The 16,151-nt window shown below is 39.7% G+C and overlaps 1 protein-coding gene across 4 annotated transcripts in view; it reads right to left on the reverse strand.

Moving 5' to 3' along the window:
- Window positions 1–294: 294 nt before the first annotated feature.
- LOC126474980 (zinc finger protein jing-like) overlaps window positions 295–16,151 on the reverse strand; it is a 663,576-nt gene continuing 647,719 nt past the window's right edge. For all 4 annotated transcript variants that reach the window (XM_050102513.1, XM_050102514.1, XM_050102516.1 and 1 more), the window contains 3 exons: window positions 14,692–14,822; window positions 6,345–6,412; window positions 295–2,896 (listed from right to left, as the gene is read on the reverse strand). In XM_050102513.1, coding sequence (XP_049958470.1) covers window positions 2,737–2,896; window positions 6,345–6,412; window positions 14,692–14,822 — 359 coding nt within the window. In that variant the 3' untranslated portion in view covers window positions 295–2,736. The remainder of the gene's footprint in view (window positions 2,897–6,344; window positions 6,413–14,691; window positions 14,823–16,151) is intronic.

Raw genomic sequence — 16,151 nt, forward strand, 5'->3', positions numbered from 1 at the left:
AAAGAGATCAAGTGTGCTTAAAGAAAATAAATTGAGCCTGTGTTTTCAGCGTTAAAAAATGCTGCTTACACACCACAAAAATAGAATATGTGAAATTAAATCAGAAATAAACAAGATTGTCAGGCCTAGTCATGAAATTGTATATTTATTAACAGCGGTCATTCCAACAGTCTCTCCTTTTTATTTTTTCATGCAGAGAAAGAAATTTACTTCCAACTTATCACAGATATCTTTATGTTGGGTTTTCATGGTGAATGTGATCATAAGAACACACTTTTTTTTACATTTGTGTACACACACACAGACACACACTCACACCCACACACACACACACACACACACACACACACACACACACACACACACACACACACTCTTTTATATATATATATCTATATATGTAGACACTTTAAAAAATTCTTTCTGCTTTAATAAATCAATCTACCAAAATATGGAAACAACTATAGAAAAATTATTGCAACATTTGGAACAACAGGCAGGCGTTTCATGTGTGTTTTGTCACCAAGCATATACAACTGTATTTCCAGTTGTGATTAAAAGCAAATATGGAGTTGGTAAATATTTTAACAACACAATATTTTGTTTTGAATACTTAGCTGACATATATGAATGTCAAACAGGACACGCATCCTCTTTTTTTTTATGAAAAACAAAACAAAGCACATTAATTTTAGAGAATTACAAACTGATACTAACAATAGATTTACAGAAGTATTAAGTTACTGAAAAATACAATTGTATGACAAACTTGAACAATTTTATTTTTATTGCTGAACATAAACACAAGTCAATTCACAATTCAGGCCACATTTACAGTAATCAGACAAAACAAATGACAGATATGGCACAGAATACAAACACAGTGGAAAATTCTCGCTGTATTGTATGTGACAACACTTAAACAAACAGTGCTGTAAAGTATATCATACTGCACGGAGCACACAACACAAACTCCTCACCAATAGTGGCAGTGATCACACTTTGTGGAAGAAATTTACCTTTATTAAGACACTATCTTATTAAAAACAAAACACAGCTAAATAATGACAAATCATTAGCAGTGTCTGGCAGCTTTTTGGCAGTGATACGTTGATTGAAAGTATTTCTGTGTTACTTGTAACGTCCGAGGTCCTTCAGTTTCACAATTATAAGTTAACTGTTAAATGCACACGTACTTGCATTTGCACACATTATAAAATTGTTTGTTATTACAAAAACTACTCAGCCATCTATACAAAGTTTCATTTAAAATTTAAATAAAGAAACAGAATATTAATTCCCGAAAACTATACTACACAGAACAGTTGTTAGACAGGTGGAGTCCAAATATTCTGTTTCAGTCATAACTTCATATAAACACTTATGTACATTTTCCAGCTAATTTACTACAGAATTATCCAGCATTCACGGTCACTCGAAATTATTTTGGCGTCTCGTCAGTTTGAATGACCGGATTTCTGAACACACAATCTGAATAACCATACAGGAAATTAAAAGGTACGAGCAAAATAATACAACTAAAATTAATTACATAAAGATTCATTTATGTCTATATATACAATGCAATCACATTTGGCAGTGCTACTGTTCAGCTGGTTGATTCCTGCTTTCCTTCTTTTCCAAAGGGGAGGAGGTGTAGTGTGGAGAAATCTCCACTCTCAAAAAGATAACTAATTTATCAATGGTTTATTCACATTCAAAACAGAGATCCCTCTACTGTTTTTACTAACTACTACTTATTCTCAACCCATTTCCAACTATATACATGACATTAACCTATACGTCTGAAAATGCAGTCCATCTGTAATCATTAACACTACTAAACAGGAACAAATTGTCTGAAATGGTTCTGCATAAATAGCGTAACCTTTTTTTCTACTGTACAATGTCTTTTAAGGGACACCGGCGGAGGGGGTGAGAGAACAGATAAATGCTGCAAACTGATGCTACAACTCAACCATCAATGTTATATCACTATGTAATACTGATGGAGTGCAGTACTGCTTTATACTGAATTCTAAAGGCAATTTCAATGAAAGATACTAGTACAGCAATATTTATTGTGTAGCAAACATAACGAGTTTGTGCTTCGGCATAAAAAAAAAAAGAGAGAAAGCTACTGTTCAGTAACAAAATCCTATTATTACTGATGGCCCCATTCACACAGTGCTTTCCTCGTCTTTTCATTACACACACTGACTCCCTTTTAGTTTCAAATATTAGTTTACTTTGGATTTGTAGGGCATTTGAGATTTTCCTCCACCCCCTTCTTTTTTACAATATATACGATTCGGTGCAAGAGATCATAAGACTACCATTCGACGCTAGCCGAAGCAGCTCCTTTTTATGCCTGTCGATTTCCTCCTAATCTTCACACAACCCGAATGAAGACATTACTCTCTTTCAAAAATTTCACTAAATTTGTTGTTTATTAATTTGACAAACAAATAAACCATTTGAGAACTATTTTTTCTAAAAAGAGATACCCGTAACATAAGCAACAGGCAACCATTAGAGAGACAAAGTAAGCATAACATGTACGTAATAAGAAAGATGACGAGGAAAAAATAGCAGTATGAGGTAGAAGGAAATCAGCAAGCAAGTGTCTCCATAGTTAATCAGTTTCTTAATTACACTAACAGTCCAACAGTTCACTTCTGCTTCCATGACAGGCACAGCAAATTACAATCGGTCTAACAATGTGACAAGCGGTCATCACGTCGTCCTCGTCTGCTTGCGACGGTTCTTCCGTGAAGAATTAGGTTTAGAGAAGAGGACCGTATGCAGTGACTCCAGTGAAGTACTCGGCAACCCAGGAATCGGAACAGTTCTCGAAGGCCGCGCATCTGCTTCTGGCACCCACTCATCTGGAATGCTGAAAATGTACACACCAACATATTACAAAACAATCAGACATGACCAAAATAGAAAGAGGCCCCTACAAGTACAATAACTGGTGACTTGAAAATCAGTGGTTTATGTATGGGACATCTGCTGTGCAGCAGGGGTGCCACAATACAACAGACAGGAAATTTCCAATACAACAAAGATGAAAAAATGGGAAATCACCTTATTTCCAGTTAACTTACTCACCAAGTCCAGGATGTCCTATTATAAAGCAGATACCTACAGCAGGAAAATAAAAATTACATAATGTGCTCTAACATCTGCTTATGTACTGATGTTTATCATCCTCAGTTTTAAACAGGAAAGTATACACTATCTTCTCCGAGTGCTGTGTCTCTTGGCTCTGGGTCCATACTCCCTCCATTAAAGTGTGATGCTATGCAGCACTTAATCTGTGACAGCAGCTCATACTAATGAATATGATATTCAGCCTGGACTTAGAAAATCTGTCACTGAAATCTTGAATTCTATATTTTTCTATAATTTTCTAGCATTACTGAACTTCAATGACCACAGATCGAAAAGTATTGAAGAAATGGTTAGAGGGTTTATGAGGAATTGTGCACCCCTTCTCCTCTGCAGCTCAAAAAGTATGAAGCTGCTGAGAAATTTCTGTTATTTCCCAGTTTCTGAAATGCTATCACTGGGTATTTAAATCAGTCACTACATTTGGTCCTATCATAAGCTAAATACAGCTTTTTGTGGTTTGCATTTTTTTTATAATTAACTTATTTTAGCTCTGTTGCAATTATAGTTTCACACAATGAAAAACGCAAACACACAGTTAATTACAGAGATTTGTAACATCTGAAATTTTCTACAGAAAGCACAATGTTTGTAAGTGTTGTGTTACTTTAAATAATGTGTCAAACTAATAAAAAATGTACAAGAAACTATCTGCACAAAAATGCAGATCTCAAGTGCAGCAGCAGGTGAGAGATATGGAGAGAATAGAAGCCATTAAAACCAAAATACAGTGCTGCTTACACACTCACATGATCTCTCTAAATGTACCATCAGAATTCTTAGACACTCAAATGCTACTGCATCACCACTTACTATGTACTACAGAAACAATAAAATTTTCCTGACTTCTATAGACACAAGTAGACCAAGTCTACAGTCAAAATAATGGAACAGATCTGAGCTACATGTAAAACCATGTTTATGAATTCAGGTATACTATATAACTATTCTTAGTATAATTAAACTCAACAAACAATGAAGTGACAAAAGTCGTGGGATACCTTCTAATATTGTGCTGGATCTCCTTTTGCCCGGCATAGTGCAGCAACTTCATGTGGCATCAACTCAACAAGTTATTGGAAATCCACTGCATGCTGCCTCTACAGCCAGCCGTAACTGAGAAACTGTTGCCTGTGCAGGATGTTGTCCATAAACTCACCTCTGGATTATGTTCCATAAATGTTTGATGGGATTCACATTGGACAATCTGGGTGGCCAAATAAAAACTATTCAGAATGTGTTCAAACCAATTGCCAACAACCGTGGCTCTGTGACACGACATCATTTTTTGGGTACATGAAGTCCATGAATGGCTGCAAATGGTCTCCAAGTAGCTGAACGTAACTGTTTCCAGGCAATGATCATTTTAGTTGAACCAGAGGACCCAGTCCATTCCTTGTAACCACAGTCCACACCATAATGGAACCGCCACCAACTTACACAGTGCCTTGTTGACAGCTTGGGTGCATGGCTTCATGGGGTCTGTGCCACACTTTAGCCCTACCAGGAGGTCTCATCTGGCCAGGCCATGGTTCTCCAGTAATCTAGGGTCCAACTGAAATGATCACAAGCCCAGGAGAGGCACTGCAAGCAATGTCATGCCATTAGCAAAGGAACTCTCATTGGTTAGGTTGTCTGCCGTCACAGCCCATTAACACCATATTTTTATGCACTCCCTTTTTTCTGCAGTTATTTCACACAATGTTACTTGTCTGCTAGCACTGACAATGCTACACAAACGACGCTGCTCTTGCTCATTAAGTGAAGGCTGTCTGTAGTAAAGGTAATGCCTGAAAGTTAGTCCTGAATTCTCTAATGATTTCTGAAATGGAATGTCCCATGAATCTAGCTCCAACTACCATTCTATGTTCAAAGTTTCAATTCCCATGGTGTGGCCATAATCATTTCAGAAACTTTTTTGCATGAATCATCAAAGTACAAAAATGACAGCTTTGCCAATGCACTGCCCTCTTATACTTGGTGTATGCACTACTATCACCATATTTATATGTGCTTATCACTATTCCATGACTTTTGTCACCTCAGTGTATTATAATTTATGATGAAAGAAAGTATCAGCTACATTCAACGAATTCCAAAGTCTCCAAAGTCTCCAAAGTAGTTCTACACCACAGAAATCAGCATACGGATGGCAAGCACAAGCATTTCCCCATTCACACAAGCAACCCTGCAGCACAGGAAAGGAAGGAAGGAAGGAAATAGGAATTTGTGCCAAAACGAACCAGGTTTCACAAGGATCAGTAACTGATAAATTTGTCTATAGTGATATAAATATGTAGCAACGCTGAAAAGGATCTTGAACACATTACTTCCCGCATGCTATTCTTCCTCCTTTCATGTCCCATACATGTTTACTCCTGAGACTTACAGTGCACAATGAAACCTCTGTCAGTTTCTGCACCACAAACATCTCATCTTAGTGTACATGCTAGAACACTGAAGTACTTTCACAAAGAATTGTGATGAGGAAGCTCAGTATAATAGCTTTCAACTTAAAGCCAGTAACAGTAAATTTCCATGTGAGAGATTGTCAAATCCTTCCACAGAAGATTTAAGAGAGCAAAATGTAGGCTCACACCTTAAATAATTATGTTATTTTATGTTTACAGTTGCTAATGGAAATTTATGAATTTTCTAGACCTATCTACAATTGTTGGTTGAAGGCTTAGTTTTTCCAACAAAGGTCTTACAGCCACATGAAGCAAAAATTCACAGGACAAAAGTCAACTAATATATATTGATTACTTCAGTACTGCCACCACTCTATGTATTTCATCAGTTCGGCATCTGAGCTGATATATGAAAAATGTACTAAAAGTAACCACAGAGGTTTCATTGTAGTCACAAAGGAAAAGACAAATATTAAAATAAGCAAAAATGATGCCAAACTCTGGTATGTGTTTTCGCATATATAAAGATAAGACCTTACCAGATCAGATGACAGACAATAAAAACTCTCAAAGTGTGTATAGGAATAAGGAATCGGACAGGAGGCTGCTTTTGAAACACAACCCGGACAGCCGTATCCCACGACACCGGTGCCTGCCTCAAGTTGAAAGACAAAACAAATAAGTGATCAGTAAGTTGACAAAGTATGCAAATGACAGAGATACGCAAGTGTATCACCCGCCACTGCTGTTACCACTCACATGTGCTCTGGGAACCACCTGAGCAGCACCTTCGTCTTGCCGTCGAGCTCCACCCGCCGCGCCAGCACCTATCAACAAGTTGGCACAAGTAAGTCAAAGCTGCCATTTTATCTTCAAACTGATCACATCTGCTAGCTTATTGCAATTGCAAAATAAATAAAATAGAATAGAATAGAATAAAAATAAATTTACTAGCATTTATTAAATAAAGAGCACTTTGATGGATAATTGCCCAAAACCTGACACATTGAAATTTTTATACTGTATTAAATTGCTGCCACTTGTGCAGGATTTTGGTCAGTGACATCACGTCACAAAGCCTTGACAAATTATTAAAGTTCACTGGGTGGCAAGTGCTATACACTGTCCAAAATGCTAAGTGCCAAATATATAGTGAGAATTACCAAGTAAGACTATTGTACATCTCCTCCCCCTTCATCATGTTTCAATATACAATTGAACTGGAAGAGATAAACAACACCGAAGATACTCATTGTACGAACAAAATGATACAGATGGAAGATAAATATTTTCGAAGGAGATTTCTGTTTGTGTTACAACTTTTTATTTTCAAATGAGAACTACCATTTTTATTGCAGACTAGTTGTTACCCCGTATCAGTAGTTTTGTTGTGATTAGTGATAGCAAGTAAACAAGCACAAGTTTGTCCTAAATTGTGTCCGCCTGTTTCAGTAAGCACAGCTCGTGATATGGGTGTGTCTGTAATTGGACGAGGGCCCAATGAAAAACCCCATTAGATTCTATAAATAACTCGCATAAAATTCAAAATTCTTGATGCTTGGAGATATAGTAGGGACAGTATTTTTGACTCATCAGAACTGGCCAGACATTTGTGAGAGCAACTCCTGACTGTGGATTATAAGCCACTGCAGCTAGTACTGCAATTTCATTATTACTGCTGTAGTCATACAATATTATAGCTTACCAGCAAAACATTCAGCATAAACAGCAACAGTGGCGTCCAATTTTTTTGCAGCCTTGCTACAAATAAAAATTATTTCAATTTTCTCTTCTACAGATAAAACATCTACTACCTCAAATGTGCCAAAAAGAGCTCCAAAGTGGAGTGGAGTGGAGCTGAGTCATTCCATGCCTATGCTTATCAATGCGCTGGCATTGCCGTAGGGCACGCAGTAGGCCAGTGTGCGAGATTTCACTCGGTATGTGTGTATCTGTGGCATTTTCTATACAATGTTTGTAGATTGTATTGCACTGGCAGCTGCTAGCAACTAGAGGAAGAGGCACAGTATTTGGATAGAAGAATGTTACCAAATCAGTCACTGGACATTCCAGTTGGACTCACTGAAATCAAGCACCAATGATGATGTTGGGTTTCACCAAAATCAAACATAAATTGAACAGAAAATTATATTACTTTAAAAGCAAGACATTGTTTTGACAACGAAAGTAAACTGTCATGTTCTCCGAGCCACAGCACGGGGAAGAAAGCTGCTCAGAAGAAATATGCTGCCATGAAGGGGCTCAGTCATGCTCTGCTTTCTGCAGCCGTGATGGCTAAAAGAGACACTGCCATTTCCTGTAGGACAGCACAAAGGTTGTTGCCTCTTCTTGGGGCTTGGTGCTGTACCCTGACCGCCTGCCTTTGGGCAATCATCCCCACCGTTGGCGGGAGGAGCTGCCTTCATGCTGTCCCTCTGCTGCCTCGGTCTGGTCTTAGCCCATCGTCGTCTTCTCCTCCAACGTTCCGGTGCAACCGCGGCCACTGTGCCACCTTCAGGCCGGCTTCAGCTTGAAAAAAGCCGGGCAGCCACGCCAGCTGTTGACTAGGCCAAGAAGAATCAGAAGAGGAGTTGCAGCCTGTTCCCCTTTGTACGTAAAGTGCAGAGGTGCGGGGCAGCACTGTTCGACTTTATGAGGAGCTGCAGAAAGCACAAGGTGGTCTACAAGTCTGTGAATTCGGACACTACGATCTGCATGCAGGCAGTGAACGTGGCTGACCACACAATGATCACGATCACTGTGACTGCCCACATTGCCGACACGCAGCCGGCACGAGAAAAGATAACTGTTGCATCAAGTGTGAAGAAGAAGAAGAAGAAGAAGAAGAAGAAGAAGAAGAAGGCACTCCTGAGGGGGCTGCCTTAGTGTTGTAATGAGACAAAAGTCTGAGAAAGGCTGTTGTGCACAGGTTTCAGGAATGTGGCTGTACAGCTGCATAACTGAACCAACAACTGAAGACTCTCACTGTTTGGCATCACAGTGATAAATGACCTACAGCACTAGAGATGACTTGTCACTGTGGAAATTGCTGGGCAGACCTGTGGTAGAAGCAGCTCTCCTGTCCGGCACAGACCCTCAGCCCCAGTGCTTCAAGTGCCAGGGTGAAAGCCATGTAGTGAAGTACTGCCACAATGCAGAACAGTGCGTTAAATGCTCAGGTGAGCACGGCAGCCGCAGTCGTGACTGCGGCAGAGAAGTTCTGCCAATCTGTGCTCCGTGTGGTGGGCCACACTTCACCAGCTGGCGTGGCTGCCCGACTTTTTCAAGCTGAAGTCGGCTCGAAGGTGGCACGGTGGCCGCAGTGCACCAGCACAGTGGCGGAGAAGACGACGATGGGCTTAGACCAGCCTGATACAGCAGAGGGACCTCACAGAGGCAGCTCCTTCTGCCAACAGTTAGGACGATTGCCCACAGGCAGGTGGGCAGGACGCAGCTTCAATCCCCAAGAAGAGGCGGTAACCTTTGTGCTGCAGTGGCTCTTTTAGCCATCATGGCAGCAGAGAGCAGCTACCCTGGCTGTGGAGAAGGAGGCAGCTTTGAGGCAACTGCAAGTAGTCTTCGCTCAAGCGCAACGATCAGCAGCACGGGTACAAACCCCAGCGAACACTCCTGCACCCACGTAGAAGTGTGTTGCCAATACTCAGAAAACTTTTAGGATGCCCACCCCAGCTGCACTGCAGGAGAGGGGGCACCACAAAGACATCCATCGCCCCAATGGCAACAGCGCTAATGCCGAAAGCCGTGGGCGTGACCAACACCAAAGCAGAGGAAAATAAGGCAGCATTCACTGCCAAAGAGTGAGAGAACAGCCTGCAGCTCTCCAACAAATCAGTGGCGCAGTTTGTCGAGTAGGCAGCCCCCCCTCGAGGAACATCTTCAGCAGAACTGTGCCTTCCAGTAAATGGGAAGTGCCACACAACAGCGAGCTGCTGGCGTTCGACCTCAGCCTGATGCCGCATAAAGTCACCACTGACATGGTGCAGCAGAAAGCTCACACTGAATTGCTCTCACTATACTGAACTTTGGCTAACTTTGGCTCTGATGTGGATGTGCGATACCCACTACTAACATAACCTACCCTTGCAAGATCTGTTGCAGGCGGCAACCTGTCCCGACAGTCACAGACGTTTTTTAGTGGGTAATCTCCAGATGTATCGATAACATCTCAGCTCCCCAGCCTGTGAAGTCCTAGGTTAGTAACTAACAAACATGGAAGTCACAGTAGAACTCTCGAGATGGTCACCACGTTGATTTGTATGTGGAAAAGCTCCACCCTAAAAAGGTTTAAATGTCTAACCATAAAAGTTTCACAGAACAATCAGAGTTGCAAAACTAAAACTTTTTTTTAAAAAAACTATAACTGTTTAGAAGAGAAATGTTTTCATTTATATCACAAATGTAATGTACAGTCAAATCCGTCGGTTTTTAATGGCAAAAACTAGAAAAACTTCATTTTGTCGATTACAGTGCCATCTACCACAAAGGGGAGGGGGGGGGGGGGGCAAGGTTTCGCATAAAAGCAGAATCTGCAATAAAAATATGAGGTTCCCATATGAAAATAAAAAAAGTTGACCCCTATGGTAGAGGGGTTGGGGGTTGGCCAGTTTTTGCACGCGCGCGCGAGTGTATACCCGTCCTTTTTTCCTTTTTTCCCCCCTAAGGTAAGTCTTTCCGCTCCCGGGATTGGAATGACTCCTTACCCTCTCCCTTAAAACCCACATCCTTTCGTCTTTCCCTCTCCTTCCCTCTTTCCTGATGAGGCAACAGTTTGTTGCGAAAGCTTGAATTTTGTGTGTATGTTTGTGTTTGTTTGTTTGTGTGTCTGTCGACCTGCCAGCACTTTCATTTGGTAAGTCACATCATCTTTGTTTTTAGATATATTTTTCCTACGTGGAATGTTTCCCTTTATTATAACCATAAGTATAAGGATACTTGTATCATAATTTACAAGTTTTCTAGGGCTTGACATGATCAAGAATGTGGAAAAGTGATCTTAATTTTTAATATAAACTTTGTCTAGACTGCAAGGATATAAAATGGTATGACATGATTGGATTCGATTCTGCTAGCATTGATCTTCAGATATAAAATAATTGAAAAAAATTGTTCAACGTAAGTTTTCCCTGTTTACAGTATAAAAATAAAAGAAAGTGAGGTAGCTCGTATTATAAAATATCATCAAAGAGTGGAACACATCGTACGTTGTACAACCGGTACTCTGTCACTTTAACTACTGTGGGTTTCATAATGCCACTAAGAAGAACGAATGTGCCTCTGCTAGAGGGCATCACTGTAGGCACAATTACATAATATAATTCATAGTAATTAAATGAAGTTAAAAGAATATGCACTGGAAAAAGAATGTTGGCTGGTTGACTGATGGTAGTGAAAGGGTTCAACAACTGAAAATAATAAAATATGGGGGAGAGTATATGAGAAGATAAACCATCATTCTAATGAAGTTTTTCCTAACTGATAACAGAAGGTGCTCCATGAAGTAATTTTAAAAATAAAATACATCAGAAAGATCATTGCACATCAGTAAACTATGAAATAATTTAACAAATAAATTGCAGAATATGGAAAGGCAGAGAGGGAATGTCACACCAGCAACGCGTTCACTGCAGCCACTAGAAGTTGCTTCCTTTCAGCATGTTATTGCTCCCAAAAACATTTTTGCTGAGCAATCTGATACTTTGATGTGTGTTAAACTGTGATCTAATGATATATAGAAACAAGAGTAATTCTGATGCTTACTACCTTTTTGGGAAGACAATGAGACTGCTCCAACACGACCTCTTCTGCAGTCGTCCACAGTACATTGGTGACTGGGATCAAAAACATGCTGGAAAGAAGATAGTTCTTGTGGCTGCAATGAACTCAGTAGTAGCCTAACATTTCCTCTCTGTCCTTCCGTATTCTGCATTTTATTCTTAAATTATTTTGTAATTCGCTGAAGTGGATTGAATCTTCCGGCAGTACAACATTCCTGTTTTGTACCTTTTATTCTATTTGTTAAATTACTACATAATTTAACAAGAAGCACCTTCCATTATCCATTTAGAGGCCTGCTTATTAAATTATTGTATTATCTTTGCATACACACTCGATACATTTTATTATTCTCAGTTGTAGAACTTGCCAACATTCTTTTTCTATATTTAACTTTATTTTAATATGATGGTTTTTACTGTGTAATAGCACGCACAATGGTGCTCTCCAGCAGATGCACATTTGTTTTTATCTTAAACAGCATCATCACAAAACACATGGTAGTTTTAATAACACAGTACTAGATTGTACTGTAGTGATACATCCCACTCCTTGAATAAGAATATCATGTCCTTAGTATGTCAGAAGAGAGATTTTCACAACTGGGTAGTCGATACGTGGTGAGCAACCCACTGTTGGGAGGTGATTTAAATTGCAGGTGCTGACACCAGAGCTAATGATCCAGTAACTGCACCGAAGTCAGTAGCAGTCGGACAGCCCTACCTGCTTAGGTAGAGATAGCAGTTCCATGGAGCGGGTGGTGTGGAGAAGAGAGTTCCAAGAAGTCTATGAATGCAAAATGTCAAGGACAATGAATGTATTGCAACTGTTAATTATCAAATTGAATATAAGATCTGTTATGTACATAGTACAGAGTGGAAGTATATGAGTCGGTAACTGTCCTCATTTTATCATGTATTGAGTTGTAATTTGAAGATAATATAATGAGGTGAATTGAATCTCACTTCTTAATTATGTGGTGGACTGTATGAGAAGGAGAAGATAATTTTCAGCAGCTGTATCTCCTTTCTGTGAACGTTAAACAAGAGCCAGCAATCTACTTTTGGTGCAGAATCTGTAACTGTAGATCCCCTTCCTCCACTAGGAGGCTGATGATCGTGGGGCTAGTCCAAAAGCTGCCAGTTGCTGAACGTGCCTCACAATGGTGTATCGGGTCCAGCACCTTTAATTTCAAAAGTGATGCCGAGTGATATGCGAGACTCCTGTAATCTGGACACGGCTGGACCAATGCTTTGTAGAGCTGTAGCAGAGTAGAGCAGTCCATGCCACAGCTGGTGTTGCCAAGACATCAAAGAGCTTTGAACCATGACCAACATGTCAACCAGGCAACAATGACCAGTCCCAAAAAAAACAATGAGTGTCAACCACTCAGACTGGCCATTACGGTACAGAGCCAGATGAGGATGGACCGTACGACACCAACAGTAATGCATAATATAGGTCTTGGCAGCCGAAAAATGGAAGCCACAAGTGAGAGCCCAAGGTGGTGCTCAGCATAGAGCTTGCTGCGGTCTGTGCTCAGCAATGCCCATCGCAGAACAAAAAGTGCAAAAATCATCTGGCATACTATGAAGGCAACAGCATAAGCCCCACAGCCACCACCAGACCATTGATAGCCACTAAAAAGAAAGAGACATTTAGAACAAATCCTTGTGAAACTCAATTCTCCTGCAGCTGCAGAAAGCTCTTCAGATAGTGGACTCCGGGTGGACAAAATTATCTCCAGTAGAGCTGTCTCAGCAAAAACTACCCCAGGTCGAAGCTGAAACATCCCGGGATTAAAGGATCCTTTACAGTCTTCGACTCGCCATACATTCAAGTAATTTGCAAAGGACACTGGTTAAAGTGATCAGATAATAGCTGTCCATCTTAACAGGTGGTTTATATATTTTCAAAATTGGGGTAACAATGTGTTCTTGGCACTGGGATGGTTAAAAAGGGTAAGTAAATGAATCTGGTTAACCACTGAGAGTGTTTAAGCATTTGGGTGTGCACCCGGTCCAGGAGACGAGCCATGTCAGGGTGGATACCAAGGGTGCTGGCTAATTCCCTCTCACTAATGCAGGATTTTATAAGGACCCAAGTGGTGAAGCACGAAAGACGAAGGGAGTAATTCCAGACAGTGTTTGAGAAGGCAGAATGCGAGCAGAGCAAAATGCTCAGTGACACAGTCTGGGCTGCTGAGGATAACACCATTCAAGGAGATTTCCAGGACACCTGTATGTGGACGGCACCCAGAAATGCCTGATCTTTGCCAGTGCCTGCGAAGAGGGAGTAAGATAGAGGACTGATACACTGTACATTAGGATTTCTTTATTTTAATTAGGCTCAGATTTATTGGAAACTTTTAATTCCAAGACTAAGTATCAAGACTCTACAGTAGCTTAATGCATAATGAGACATCTGGGATTTTCCTGTTTTGTTTAAATGATGTATGTTATTTTCGTTTCAGATCAGTAAACAATCAATGTTGTAAATATACTGTTAGTCTCAGAAGAAAGTTGTGGACTATTTTATACCTGCTTTGGTTTGCATAGAACTATGCAGAAAGAATTTACAGTCTCAAATTGAACATGTTCAAACAAGATTTTGAAAAGTTCTCTGTAGAATACAAATTATGGATGGAGTAAAGATAAAAGTGCCCTCTATAGTTGTGTTGAGCAATCAAAAGGCACATGAACACAGAAATACTTGCTAAGCTTTCTGGAAGTGCCCTTGTTCAAAAGCCTATCAATGATTTATGTTTTTATTGTTGTTGTTGTGGTCTTCAGACCAGAGACTTGTTTGATGCAGCTCTCCATGCTATCCTGTGCAAGCTTCTTCATCTCCCAGTACTTACTGCAACCTACATTCTTCTGTATCTGTTTAGTTTATTCATCTCTTTGTCTCCCTCTACGATTTTTACCCTCCAAGCTGCCCTCCAATACTAAACTGGTGATCCCTTGATGCCTCAGAATATGTCGTACCAAGCAATCCCTTCTTCTAGTCAAGTTGTGCCACAAATTTCTCTTCTCCCCAGTTCTATTCAGTACCTCCTCATTTTACTGATATGGAGCGAAGATAAAGCGTCATTGAAATAATAATTTTGAATGTTGTTCCATGTGTATCTATGATTTGTATGTGGTTTATATGTTGTTGACTGGTAAACACTTCACTTATGTAGTGAATTGTTACTGCAGATGGGACTTAAGGAAGGGCCCATAAACATACTGGTAAGACAGACATTTATAAAAAGAGTGAAAAATTTCCATCAGAACATGGTACAACAATGAATTCAAAACAACACACAGACCTTGCTCTGAAGGAAAACAGCATTTGCTGGAGCCGTTTCAACATTTCCACGAGTTATCTTCTCAGTTACATTCAGAAGCCGATGCTGTAGACCCTCCATGATTCCAGAGTCAAAATAGTCAAACATGCGAGCTGAAACGCAAAAAGGAAAGGCAATTAGTTTTGTCTTCAATGGTGGTATTGCCTAACAGGATTGCAGTTGAATCGAATAGACTTGAAAATTGTGTTCTGCAAGATATTTAAAATATAACTAGAGGGTTACAATATCTCAATATCAATTATCAAAACGTAATTAATTTTCATATTCACATCAATGTTACTGATATGGAGCCAAGATAAAGTGTCATTGAAATAATAATTTTGAATGTTGTTCCACGTGTATCTATGAACGAGAAATGAATATTTATGTAAATGCAATGTTCACAATTTTCTTGTCTGAAATGTCTGACAAAAAATTCGAGACTCCTGACTCATTGTTACTTTAAGAAATTTTCTGTAGGTCAATACATACGAGTGATGCACACGGATACGAAGAAGGGCAGTACAGTACTTAGAAGTCCCCATCCAGATGTCCCGAAAAGAACAGCACACGTGTCACCGACGGTTCACATTGTCCGGTAGAATATATATTTGTCTTTCCACTGAGAACGTTTGATTTGTCGAGAGTCACACGCAGTTATCAATTTTAGGACATGTTCTTAAATGAAAACAGCATCTGCATGTTTCATGTATATATTAACAGACATTGTGCAGTAGAGATTATTGAAATTTGGCTATGGTACCATTACAAAATTTTGCTTTTATCAAAATTTCTTTCTGCAGTGAAACTACCTATCCAGTTCCTACAAAGATGTAATGAGAGGTGTAATTACTTGCATTACTTTATGGAGAACAGACTCCAAATTTATCAGAAAATTATAGGATCATACCAAAACCCATGGCAATTAAAGGGTACACTACAGTTGTGGGTTTGATTATAAATGGGTGCCAAAACCCTTTGAAAATTTTATAGCACTGGCACCTTTTGAGTAGCTCCACTGCAGCAGTCTTACAAACTCTTTAGCATTTTAAGCTCTCTCTTAATTCTGTTCAGCTTTTTGTTTCACAACATGAAATGTTTGTTACAATGACAAAATGCACTCAGCTTACATAATGTCAAGGAAAATGTATTACTGAATTCTGCTTCGTTACAGGCTTGGTACAAAACTGCCCAAAAGGCACATACTTGCCTGCTACACATTTTCAGCCATAACATACCATACATTCCAAACCAGCTTCCATAGACGTAAATCTCGAGACAACTGATATCTTAAAATAATAATAATAAAATCAGATCATTGGCTATGAGTGCACGTACATATCTTCCTGATCCCTTATTAATACCGAAAGTCAGGCTTATATCCAGTCCAACTATGCCATTTACAACGAGGTTGGTTCACTTAAAAAGGAAGACTTATAAAG

The sequence above is a fragment of the Schistocerca serialis genome, chromosome 4 (assembly GCF_023864345.2).
Source record: "Schistocerca serialis cubense isolate TAMUIC-IGC-003099 chromosome 4, iqSchSeri2.2, whole genome shotgun sequence".
Classification (NCBI taxonomy): domain Eukaryota; kingdom Metazoa; phylum Arthropoda; class Insecta; order Orthoptera; family Acrididae; genus Schistocerca; species Schistocerca serialis.